We start from the raw sequence: 11246 nt of genomic DNA, 5'->3' as shown, positions 1-11246 counted from the left end.
GAAAATGCGAGTTTCAAACTGAAAAGTGCATGTCTCCGTAAATACAGTATAGCAATTTAGAGACGCAAATTTGCTACTTGTTATTAATCTTCAGTCTTTTAATCTTCATTGGTCGACGATGGGTAATTATTATTATTATTAAATTAGTTTTGTCTCGGTTTTAATACAAATTAGTCGTCATTGGTTTACATTTGCTAGTCTTTTGCATTGTGTGTGTGTGTGTGTGTGTGTGTGTATGTATATATGCACATGTTTACAATGGCGTTAAGTGTGAGGAACATAAAAAAAAAATCAGGCTACCTAACGTGCAGTTATTTTGAAGGCATACGTAATTACTGATTAATAAGGAACAACTGAGGAGCATGTGAAGGCAACATTATTTCGCGCCAAATTTGTCCCCGGCTTCAAAGCGGAAGTAATGTGCTGCATGTTTCTGCTGTTTGTAATTCCGCTGCTGTTGCTGTTGTCATACTGCGTCCTGTCCTGTGTCTGTTGGTGTTATAACAGTATCTTTTTGTGTGTGTGCACGAGAACGGATCGGTTAAGGTTTTGTGTGTATCGTAAGGAATGGATGTAAATAAGGTACAGGAGGATACTGTGTCCATGGATGAGCTGGAGGATGAGGAGCTGTGTGAAGCTCTCGCCGTTTTGGCTGGCAGTGATCCGGATAAGTGTTCATATTCTCGGGTGAGAACATCTTAAGAATGATCTTAGTTATTATAAGTCTCGAATTTGGCTCCCTTTTTTTTGTATGATAAGAGTACTGCATAATCCGTTCTGCTTATTGATTCACTGAGAGTCTGTCAATATGTGTCTGAATCCCAACCCCCTCCTTATTGAACATAGTATGGTGCAGTATGTAGGGTACAGAGACCATTACATTCCACCATATGCAGTGCACTAATGCAGGGAGTAGACGGCTGTTTGGAATGAAGTGGTACTAACTGTAAGTTTGATTTTGGCTGTATGTTGCAGGGATATGTGAAAAGACAGGCTGTGTTTGCTTGCAGCACTTGCACAGGTGAGGGCATGGAGCCGGCTGGAGTCTGCCTGGCCTGTGCTAACACCTGCCACGATGATCACCACATCTATGAACTGTACACGAAAAGGTACACCTCTCTTTATAATGCTTTGAAATGACTTCTCGTGTCGGTGCAAACTGCAGTTTATTTTTAACATTTGCTAATTTAGTACACCACACCATGACTTCTATATAATTTTTTTTTCTTTTCACAGGAGCTTTCGCTGCGATTGTGGGAATAGCAAGTTCGGCTCATTTAAATGCAAACTGATCCCTGTAAGTGTATGCTGGATGAGTTATACTTGCACCACTTCAAACTCTTGCTCTGAATATTACTAGAATATGTTTATAATGCTTGAGTCCAATGTTCATCTCATTTGTTTTGCCCATGTATTGATTGTTCACAGGACAAAGAGGGAAAGAACAACAAGAACATTTATAATCACAATTTCTTTGGCCGTTACTGCTCCTGTGACAGACCTTACCCTGATGAGGATGATAAGGTATGTAGTAGAGTCCGGCCAATTTAGTAGATTTTACCGATACCGATAACTAAGTTGGGCAGTACCTGCTGATGACTGATTAATCAACTGATAGTTTTTAAAACTGATACTGAATGAAACCATAACACTCAAAGTAAAAATATTGCTGATCTATATTACAAAAATAAACAGTACTGACCGTATGATAATGTACTGTACGTTTTAAAATGGAAAAAAAACAAAACTATTAGTAAACATTAAAATAAATAAAAGATGCATCCAAACTAAACCAAAAAGTAACACTCCAGATAACAAAAATGGAGACATCCAAAATGAATCAAATAACACTTCAAATAACACAACAAAAATTGTCAGCAATAGTTTTCATTTTTGCCTCTAGAGGACACAACTGGGAAAAACTATCGGTGTAGATTTTTGCTGATAACCAACAGTTCCAGCAAATGGTTGACCGTTTGTGTGCTAATATAAGTGGTAATTATATTATAATATAATTGAAGTGGTAGTGCTAATATTCCACTCATACCTTGCTTTGTGAAATATTAGTGTGCTTGTAGCCAATTTTAGAGTAAAAATTCTTTTAATTTTAGCACTTTAAATTAAGACATGTGCTGTTTCCCTTTATCAACCATTGTTGTCTTTGTTGCCTTATTTCTCATTGTGGTGGAAGGTTGGTGAAGCAATGATTCAGTGTATTCTCTGTGAAGACTGGTACCACTCAAAGGTAAGCTGCTATACAGTGAGTATGTTTTCTCCTTATTGTATGAAAGTCCTAGATGCAGCACAAGTTATTATCTCTAAAAGTATGTCTCATTTTCCTGTCTCTCTTCTTATAGCATCTAGGTTGTGCAGTTGTGGACTCTGAGGAGTTACTGGAGATGGTGTGTGAGAGTTGTATGAACAGAGCTCCCTTCCTTTGGACCTATACTGCCTACTTTGCAGGTAGGTTACATATACTCACACCCTTTTTCCATTCAGGTTATTTCTTTACAACATTTCACAGCAGTTCTTTAAAGCATGGTGATATAATGTGTATTTATTTATTATTATTATTATTATTATTATTATTATTATTATTATTATTATTATTTTTTTTTTTTTTTATAGTTCCCCCAGTAACCAAAGTGAGTCTCAATAAAGAGGATGAGGATGACCCCGTGGCAGGAAATAAAGAAGAGAAGGATGCAGGGTTGCCTTCATGCAGTAATGGCCATGATGAGCCCTCCACAAGTAAAGACTGTCAAAAGGAAGCAAAGGTGAGAAACAGACCAATATGAAAGACAGTGAAGTCTGCCACTGGTCACTGTTATTGTGTAGATGTTCCGCCATTTAACAAACCTTTTTCATTTTTCATATTCCACCAGCAGAGGGTGCAAAATGTTCAAACTGAATTTGGTTCTAATTCACACATTACAGGACAAGGCTTACAAGGACCTTTTCATTTGAACTTAGTTTATACATCATTAAATTAAATAGTGCATTTCATTCACTTTAACAGCTCACTAGTAATGGAATTATGGCTGTAAACCACAAGAGGAAGCATGAGGAGATGGAGAGGTGTCCTGCTATGTGCCAGTCTGAAACTGCATCATGCATACTGAAGGATTTAAAGGCCAAAGGCTTGGTGAGGCCAAGGGTGGGGGCAGTGTTCTGGCCATATGATTGGCGGTCCAAGCTTTGCACTTGCACAAACTGCAAGGTATGTTATTTAAAATCTGTCAGTAAAAGTAATTTCAGTAAAAGTGCCTATTTGCATTGTCTCTTTAAAATGCCACACCAGTCCCGCAGGGTTTTTTTTTTGGTTTGTACCTGCCTGTGATATTTCCTGAAAAGTTGGTTATAAACAAATAATTTAAACCAGAAGGAGCCTGACTTGAATGAAGGAAGAACCATTTATAACCATGCTAAGTCCAGTACACTATCATGTTATTTAACCTGTCCATTCTTTCTCCTGCAATCTTCATATCTGACCTCCCTCGTGAGAGTAAAAACCACTCACTCCCATGGCTTGTTGATTCCTGCACGTTCTCCGTCCTGACATCTCACATGCACTGTCCAAAACCTATTGAATGAAAAAGAAGTCTTCCTTATTTTCATTTGGCAAATGATTTGAAAATGCCAAAATAAATGTTAAGACATTGAAATTTGTACTTGAATTTAAGATAAAGCAAGTTTTTGTCCTATCTGTCGTTTGTTTGCTAATTTCCTTTTTAGAGATCATATGTGGAGGCTGGTGTTCATTTCCTGATGGATGAGTCAGATACCGTGCTCGCATATGAGAATAAGGGTGAGACATTGCTGGAGGAAGACCTGCTCATGTCCTGCCTCAGTTCCCTGGATCGTGTCCAGCAACTGGAGATCATTTACCGTAAGTAATAGAGCATAAACAGCTCTTTTCAAAAGAAGTCGTTGACCTAACTACTTAATAATTTACAAAAGTATCCGCTCTAAAAGAACAACTCCTGTTTATATCTCATATTATTCCATTTTAATTTAAAATGCTTTAAAAATTATTTTAAGTAAATTTAACAAATTTGATTACCTTCCATGAACTTTTGCAGAGCAAGCTTGGTTCAGAAAATTTTATTCTTTTTGTAAATGCTGAATATCTTCCACTTATTGGTATTACTTTGCTGGGAGTTGCTTTAGCCCTTGAGTTAGCTATTTTCATGTAAACAACGATGTCTGGCTAACTATATGAGGTTAATCCATATTTATTTGAACCGGATTATATTGTTGGGACAGATGGATGCTAAATTGTACAAAGAGCAGAACTTTGGAGATAACAGAGGACTGGTGGAGAGGAATGGCAGGGACCTAGTGGTGAAGATGCCAGAGGATTCCTTTGGACGTTTAATACTAAAATGCCAAGCCTGGGTCTTCATCTTTACTGTGTTTTGACAGGTTGGAATTAAAGGAGGGACAGCCACCCAAAAAGCAGTTTTGTAGTATCTTACATTTTAACAAATGGTAGTATCTGGTTTTTTTGGATGGGATAGTGGTCTTAAAATATTTTTATTTATTTATTTATTTATTTTTTATATAGCACCTATCTCAAACCCAAGGTCACTTTACATCAGCATGATGAGCAGTGATTTTCTCTTAAAGTATTTTTCTCTAACAGTTGTCAAGGTTGCTCAGTTTTGAAGAACTCGGGCAAAATGTCCAGAGCTCATAAGGGTAGCGTGTTGGTCTCTGTAATATCAGTAGCCAAAAGATAATCTCTCTAGATCTTGAAGACAACTTGCAGAATATCCCTTTGGCAAGCTCGGACAGCACAGTGTCACCGTGGCAGCACATTATTTTTGGCTTTCTTACCAGCTCCACGTTTTAGTTCTGTAGGGAAAGCAATAACGTGAAGAAATGTATTACCACCCACATTTAATTGAGCAGTAACATAATCACACATTAAGGTATAACATGTATAAGTACTGTGCTCATCAGGCCTCAAGGTAATGTTTAGTTTAAGAAAGGTCATGCACTTTGAATTATTTTTCATGGAAGTCTAGGGGAAGATGATTTTCTCCTACTCAATAAAAGAACATTTGATAATATTGAATTTGGACCAAGGGTTAATAGTAAGCCAAGATGCCCTGTTGGTTGAAATATTCTGGTGATTTTTATTTATTTTTGTGTCTTCAGAGTACAATGATATGAAAGCAGAGCTACGTGAGTTCCTTCAGCAGTTTGCTGACCAGGGAAAGGTAAGGACAGTTATAGGCTTTTGGGCTTCTAACTGTTAAGTACACATTTGAAATTAACACAAATGCAAAAAACCTATAAAATAAATTATTATTAAATATATCTTCTTCGTGGCTATAGGCCGTGACCCCTGAGGCTATCCGCTTGTTTTTTGAGGAGCTTCAGTCAAGGAAAAGGAGGCGGGCCAATGCTGAGCAGTATTACTGCAGCTGAGCTGGTATGGATGGCTATCCTTGCGTTCCTTTGTTTCTAAGCATACTTGGAATAAATGTGAAAACTACCCCCCCCCCCCAACCACCAAAAAAAACAAAAAAAAAACAACCTATGGTCTCTAAGGAGAACCAATGACAAGTGTTAATTTTAAGCTGCTAGTGTGTATTGCACACCTCACACTCTCTCATATGGGTGGAGTGGACATCATGTACGAGGCGGGCTATAAGCTTGGACTGGCTATGATGGCCTGGAGAGTTGGCTGGGGTCCAAAGGCTATGGATGTTTGAACATTTCAAATTGTTTCCATTAAATCAACCTGTCAATTATGATGCTTTCCTCAAACTGGATGATTAAATACAGCTTAGAAATGCATGTTGCTTCATGTCATCATTGTAGTCAAAGCTTACAGATGAATTAATCGGTCACTAACACACACAAAATGAAAATACAACAATACTATTGAAGCAAGTTTATTCTAAGGATGCTTTCTAGCTGCAAAGCTGGTCACTGTTATTTACCCTCTCTGAGGTAACAGTAGAAAAATATAACTGGTAAATTCATTACAAGAAATGCAATCATATTAAAAGTTTAAGTACAATCAACATAATCGTAAGAAACAATCGTATCAAACCACAACACAAATCAAAGTTAAAGGTACCTAAGAGTTTAAAAATATTATTTTTCAAAAGATGTACATGAGGCAGTACAGACCATTTAGAAACTGGCAGATGGATAAATAGGCTCCTAAGAAGGCTTGCATAGGCCAAAGTCACCAATTTAATAAAATACTTGGCCTCTGCACATGCAAGGCACACTCTCAGGTGTTAAATAGATGCAGTAATGAACCCAGAAGCCCTCTGATCTCATTATTAGGACAATTTGAAGGAAAAAAAACAAAACATTTCTCTAACAAATGCACGTGTATTGTGAAATGGATACAAATGCAAACTCTTGTTCTGCTACTAAAGTTCACTGATGAGCAGCAAAACAGAACTTTAGAGTACATTAGCAGCGTTTTACTGTGTTAAAGTTTTTTTCCACAGTACACAAAATATTGACTTTTCACACTGTATCCAAGTCACACGTGTTTACTCTTTAAAACCTGTTGACAGTTATGCAGCCAAATAAGGATTGTGGTAATTCCTAAATCCTAGAAAATGCTGTGTATAAAATGTGAATTATGGAGTGTCACTTTGGATCAAGCATTGAAAATATAGCTACAAAATCCTCTATTGCCACATTGCATACATGTATCATCAGTAATCAATATCCAGTTTAATGAGGAACATATTAAATGCTATACTGGTGAATCATTTTCTATTTAGATTTTATGTGAAAAATGTAAGCTTATTTGTGAGCAGACCTTTCAGTAACTGCCAGGCCAAAAATAAATAAATAAAAATGTGCACTATTACAAAATTTCCTGGCATGCTTCTGTACCACAAGGTGGCACTGTAAAAATTACAAAATGGAGTGAAGGAGATCTAGGGTAATGCACACTTCAAAAACTTGCCTCTACAAATGTACATTATTCACTAAACATGAGCTCAGTAAAACTTGGACCAAAAGACTCATCAGATTAATTCCATGGAAAATACATAATGGCTTACACTAATTTCTTGGTTTCTGAGCTCAAAATCCACAGCTAAGGCCACTGGATGTGAGGAGGAGGAGGAGGAGGAGGAGGTGAACCAGAGCATGTTCATGTTTTCTACAGTACATGGATTAATCATTCTCAAGGCTGGTGCTAATGTAAATATTTAACAGTCTTGATTGATTGTAGATACTATAAGCATCTTATTTAAATATGTACTTAAGAAGGGTGTGAAATGGTATAAAAACAATCACTACATTTCTTAAATATGCACACCAATAAAGTTGTAGGATACTGTTAAAACCACCAGAGCTATGAATTTCAAATCCAGTTCTCCTGCTCAACGATTGTGCTGTCACTTAGTGTTTTTAGAACATGTGTATCTTTATATTAACAAGAACAATGGCTGATGTTTTGACGTTTTATGGGATTCTTGGAGGATATTATGATTGATTAAAAAAAAAGAAAAAAAAGGTTAACAAAACACTTGCCAGTATCCACAAAGACTTTTAGCCTGTGGCAAAATGAAGGTTTGGATTTTATGAGGCATGACATTATGCTTATAATAGAAATGTTTGATCAAAATCAAAATGTTTGATATTTTCTTAGTACCTTTACAAAATTTTATGCAAGTTCTCATGGTACACTAATTTTCATTAAAAGCCTGGCCCCCAATTTTTTTTTCTAAATAATCAGCTCGCAGATGAATAATGGATATATCTAAAAGTGTGCCCCATTCATACCCACAAAATTTCATGTAGAGTACATGCAGATGGGTGACAAACTATTTTGAGGAGGGGGGGCGTATTATATTGTGCTGTGCTGACATGATTTGGGTCCATTCACCCTCTTAGAACGAGGAATCACTATAAAGCACTCTTGACCACCATCATCATCAAAACACCAATTGAGGGAGTATCTTTTAGAGAAAAATAAAGAGTTGTTCATCCTTCCAGTACAGATCCAGAGACTTGTAGGAGCCATGCCAATGTGCATTAAAGCTGTTTTAGTGGCTTGTGGTGGGGCCCAACACAATTCATGTTACTTTTAATTTGTCAACCATCTGTATTTGTCCAGCCCACTATAAGAAAAAGTAGAAAAATGTGTCCTTGTCTACAGCACACACAACTGATCTATTCTAAATATACTCGTTAGAGGCATAAAAGAAAATGAGTTCTTTGCTGGTATATAATAAATACAAAAGTTTGGACACAATGATTAAGACAATGAAAAATATACATTCAAAAAGCTTTTGATGAAGGCTTATGGTTGATATTTGTTTCAAAGAAATGTATATAGTTAAGTTAATGCCCAAATATAAATGTATTTCTAAATCAAACTGTATTTTAAATACAATCCTTTTTATCCACAAACAAGTTGTTTTTAATGAAAATCATGTTGTTTCCCCATACAAGTTTCCATTTAAGAGAATCAGCCTACAAGAAGTGCTCAGCTTATTTGGAAATCTCCCTTATGTAGTTAGTTGAAAAATTGCCAAGAATGTGCAATGCTTCAATCAGCAACACTTAATTTCATATACAAACTAGTTTTGATTTGTTGAACACTTTTCTTGATTACTGTGTAATTCAATTTGTTGTTTCATACAATTTGTCCAAATTATTGACTGGCAGTGTTTTGTGCGGGTTTTTTTAGCATTCATCTAGGAGCTGATTTGATTCCCATTTTTAATAGGAGGCATATTTTATTGATGTTACCTTCATCAGTTAAAATATCAGTCACAAACTCAGACGAATCCATTAAAATAAAGTAGAGACACAAAACCCTCTGCATTACTACATACACAAATGCGAACCCTTATGAAAATCCATTAATTCGCTTGCTAAAAATTTCACAACTTTCTGAAAGGAAGTTGTTATAGTCCTTTCTAACAAGCTGTAATGGAAGTGAGGTGTAGCTACCTGCAAGATTACACTGAAACTCAGCACTTGTTTAATAGACTTACGTTTTTAACAGTCTTTTTCCAAGTCAGTGTCTTTTCATTATCTGAATTAAAGTGCAGATTTCTTATACTGGTACTCTGGCTTATTGGGTGACCTGTGATCCAGGCCTATTCCTGTTTCTTCACTACCATTCCTGTGGTGTCCAGCTCCTCCAGAGGCCTCCCTTATGTCCCCGGTCCCATCTGAAACTGAGCTGTGCTCCTCATAGGACTCCGCACCTCCTTTTGAAGGTCCAAGACCACATGTCAGGTCAGAGTCATTTATTGAGTGCCCACTGGGCACAAATGCTCCCCCAACTGAGGAGACTCCAGAGGAGGTATGGTCCAAATCCAACCTTTGACCCAAGACATCCAAATGAAGGGAGTCAGATGGCTGTCCTAGCCTTGCCTGGATGTGAACTGACAAAGTGTCAGGGAGACATGAGAGGGTTATGTTATTGCATGGCCCTCTGCGCTGTCCATACAAGTCTGGAGCCATGTAGGTGGCCTGAGGAGGAAGGCTAGATACAAGAGTGTCTTGCTTGGGCAAGTCATAAAGGTCTGGATATTCAGATGGAGGCTCTGCTTTTTGTTTGGGGACATGTCTCTTGTGGGACAGTTGAGTGAGAGAATATCGTCCACTGGGGCACGGTCCAGGTGGGTAGTGGGGAACAGCAGAGACCATGTTGGGAAGAGAATGAAGAGTGGTGTCCTGAGCTTTGCTGTGCTCTGACAAAGTTATGGTGGACACTCCGAGAGCGATGTCTGGCATATAATCATTAATCCGAGGTTCCACACTCTAAAAAGGGACAAATTCAGTTAGTATCATGTATAATCATGTCTTTTACAGGTATATTTTTAAATTCATGAACACAACACTGATGAGAGGAAATGCAAAAAAGAAATGGTGCTAAATGCTTTGCAAAATTTATAGATTTCATTATTCATAAAAGAAAAACAACAGTATCTGATTGCTGCTATAAAGCCTGGATTATATTTGGTCAAAAGCACTTCTGAACCAGCTGAAACGGACTTCTGCAATACTGGAATGTTAATGGTGCTTCAGAACAGTAGGAGGTTCTTCATTATTAGCTCACTTTACATGAAATATAGGGGGCAGGAGGGAAAAGGGGTAGTAGTAATGGGTAGTGTGCATTTTGTTGCATATTTAAACAAAACTGCAGCATTTGTTATGCGAATTTATCTGGGGAAGACGATATAGAATCACATCGGCTTGGGAAGATATTAACATTCCAGACTTTGTTTTCATAAAAAAGTCATTAACTATATCAGAGAAAAAGATGAAATGGGATCTCCTTTAGGGAGGAAAACAAGGGAATACAAAAAGACAATGGATCAGAACCATGAGTGTATATTCCCTCCCCCCCACAAATTATGGGTAGTTTCTCAGTGTTTTATGAAATTTCCATACTTTTCCTAGGATTGAAAATTAGTAACTTTAAATTCCATACTTTTGCAGACTTCCCATATCTACACAAGAAACATAGCCGTCCAAAGAACCGCAGAGAAGCCCTATTTTTCTAGGGGTTTTCTTGGGGTACATCAATAGTATTCACTTCATAAAACTATTTAACTCTTTACAAAGCTACTTTAAAACAGAACAACCCTACCTCTCTGCTACCAGAAAATGTAGTTAATCTAGTTTTGCACTGGCTCTCAGACAACCTTGCATCAAAACATGGTCACAATACCTCATCCTGCATCTGGCTTATCGTAGAGGATGGTTGGACATTTCGGGTTTACAAAATATGTATCCTTAGAGGAAGCTTGGAGGAAACTAGTAAACATTACTTCTCAGTACTCAAAGGAATTTAAACATTTACAATGCTGTATCTGTGTTAGACGCCGATATCTGTGTGACACTCACCCCACATGACTCTGTGTTGAGTGTTTTTCCCATGCTCTGAGCCATGCTGTAGTCAGGAGCTTGGTGCGCTGGGTTGCTGGATTTGGGCATGGAGGAGCCTCTCTGCTGGAGTAGTGTGTGGTTACAGGGGTAGGAGAAGGAGCGAGAGGGGGGTGGCACTGCCACCCTGGATCCCCAGGCTACTCTGTGCTGGGCCTGAGCAGACATGGCATGATATGGGGGAGGTGGAGGAGGGAGAGGGGGGTTAAGACTCCCGAGGCTCTCCAATTCCGTAAACATGGTGTCCATAGCAGGGGAGCTATTTACTCTGCAACGTCCGACTGCTCTCAGACTAAGGAGAGGACTCTCATCTCCAAAACGCTCCTCTGGAAAGAACTTGTGTGGGTTCT

At 37.9% G+C, this 11246-nt stretch overlaps 2 protein-coding genes across 5 annotated transcripts in view; one reads left to right on the top strand and one right to left on the bottom strand.

Annotated features, from left to right (window-relative positions):
• The first annotated feature begins 391 nt into the window (after positions 1-391).
• Positions 392-5806, top strand: LOC128612278 (putative E3 ubiquitin-protein ligase UBR7). 3 transcript variants are annotated; one of them, XM_053632264.1, is made up of 11 exons: positions 392-687; positions 976-1109; positions 1237-1297; positions 1429-1524; positions 2192-2245; positions 2358-2463; positions 2629-2777; positions 3020-3220; positions 3736-3889; positions 5164-5225; positions 5344-5806. In XM_053632264.1, the coding sequence occupies exons 1-11, from the start codon at positions 568-570 to the stop codon at positions 5434-5436; spliced, it is 1230 nt and encodes a 409-aa protein (XP_053488239.1). In that variant the 5' UTR covers positions 392-567; the 3' UTR covers positions 5437-5806. The 3 variants fall into 3 exon arrangements, with proteins under 3 accessions (XP_053488239.1, XP_053488241.1, XP_053488240.1); XM_053632266.1 differs by lacking the exon at positions 3020-3220; XM_053632265.1 differs by lacking the exons at positions 5164-5225; positions 5344-5806 and adding an exon at positions 4267-5127.
• Positions 5807-5893: 87 nt separating this feature from the next.
• Positions 5894-11246, bottom strand: part of LOC128612276 (BTB/POZ domain-containing protein 7-like) — a 43622-nt gene continuing 38269 nt past the window's right edge. For both annotated transcript variants that reach the window (XM_053632257.1, XM_053632259.1), the window contains exons 10-11: positions 10858-11244; positions 5894-9768 (exon numbers count right to left, since the gene is read on the bottom strand). In XM_053632257.1, coding sequence (XP_053488232.1) covers positions 9040-9768; positions 10858-11244 — 1116 coding nt within the window. In that variant the 3' untranslated portion in view covers positions 5894-9039. The remainder of the gene's footprint in view (positions 9769-10857; positions 11245-11246) is intronic.

This window comes from Ictalurus furcatus, chromosome 9 (assembly GCF_023375685.1).
Source record: "Ictalurus furcatus strain D&B chromosome 9, Billie_1.0, whole genome shotgun sequence".
NCBI lineage: Eukaryota > Metazoa > Chordata > Actinopteri > Siluriformes > Ictaluridae > Ictalurus > Ictalurus furcatus.
Note: the sequence above shows the minus strand (reverse complement) of the source record. Positions and strands in the feature narration are given on the sequence as shown.

Coding starts and splice junctions, on each gene's coding strand:
- LOC128612278 (XM_053632264.1), top strand. CDS start 568: ATGGATGTAAATAAGGTACAGGAGGATACTGTGTCCATGGATGAGCTG. Junction 688..975: donor ATAAGTGTTCATATTCTCGG/GTGAGAACATCT, acceptor TGTATGTTGCAG/GGATATGTGAAAAGACAGGC. Junction 1,298..1,428: donor TTAAATGCAAACTGATCCCT/GTAAGTGTATGC, acceptor GATTGTTCACAG/GACAAAGAGGGAAAGAACAA.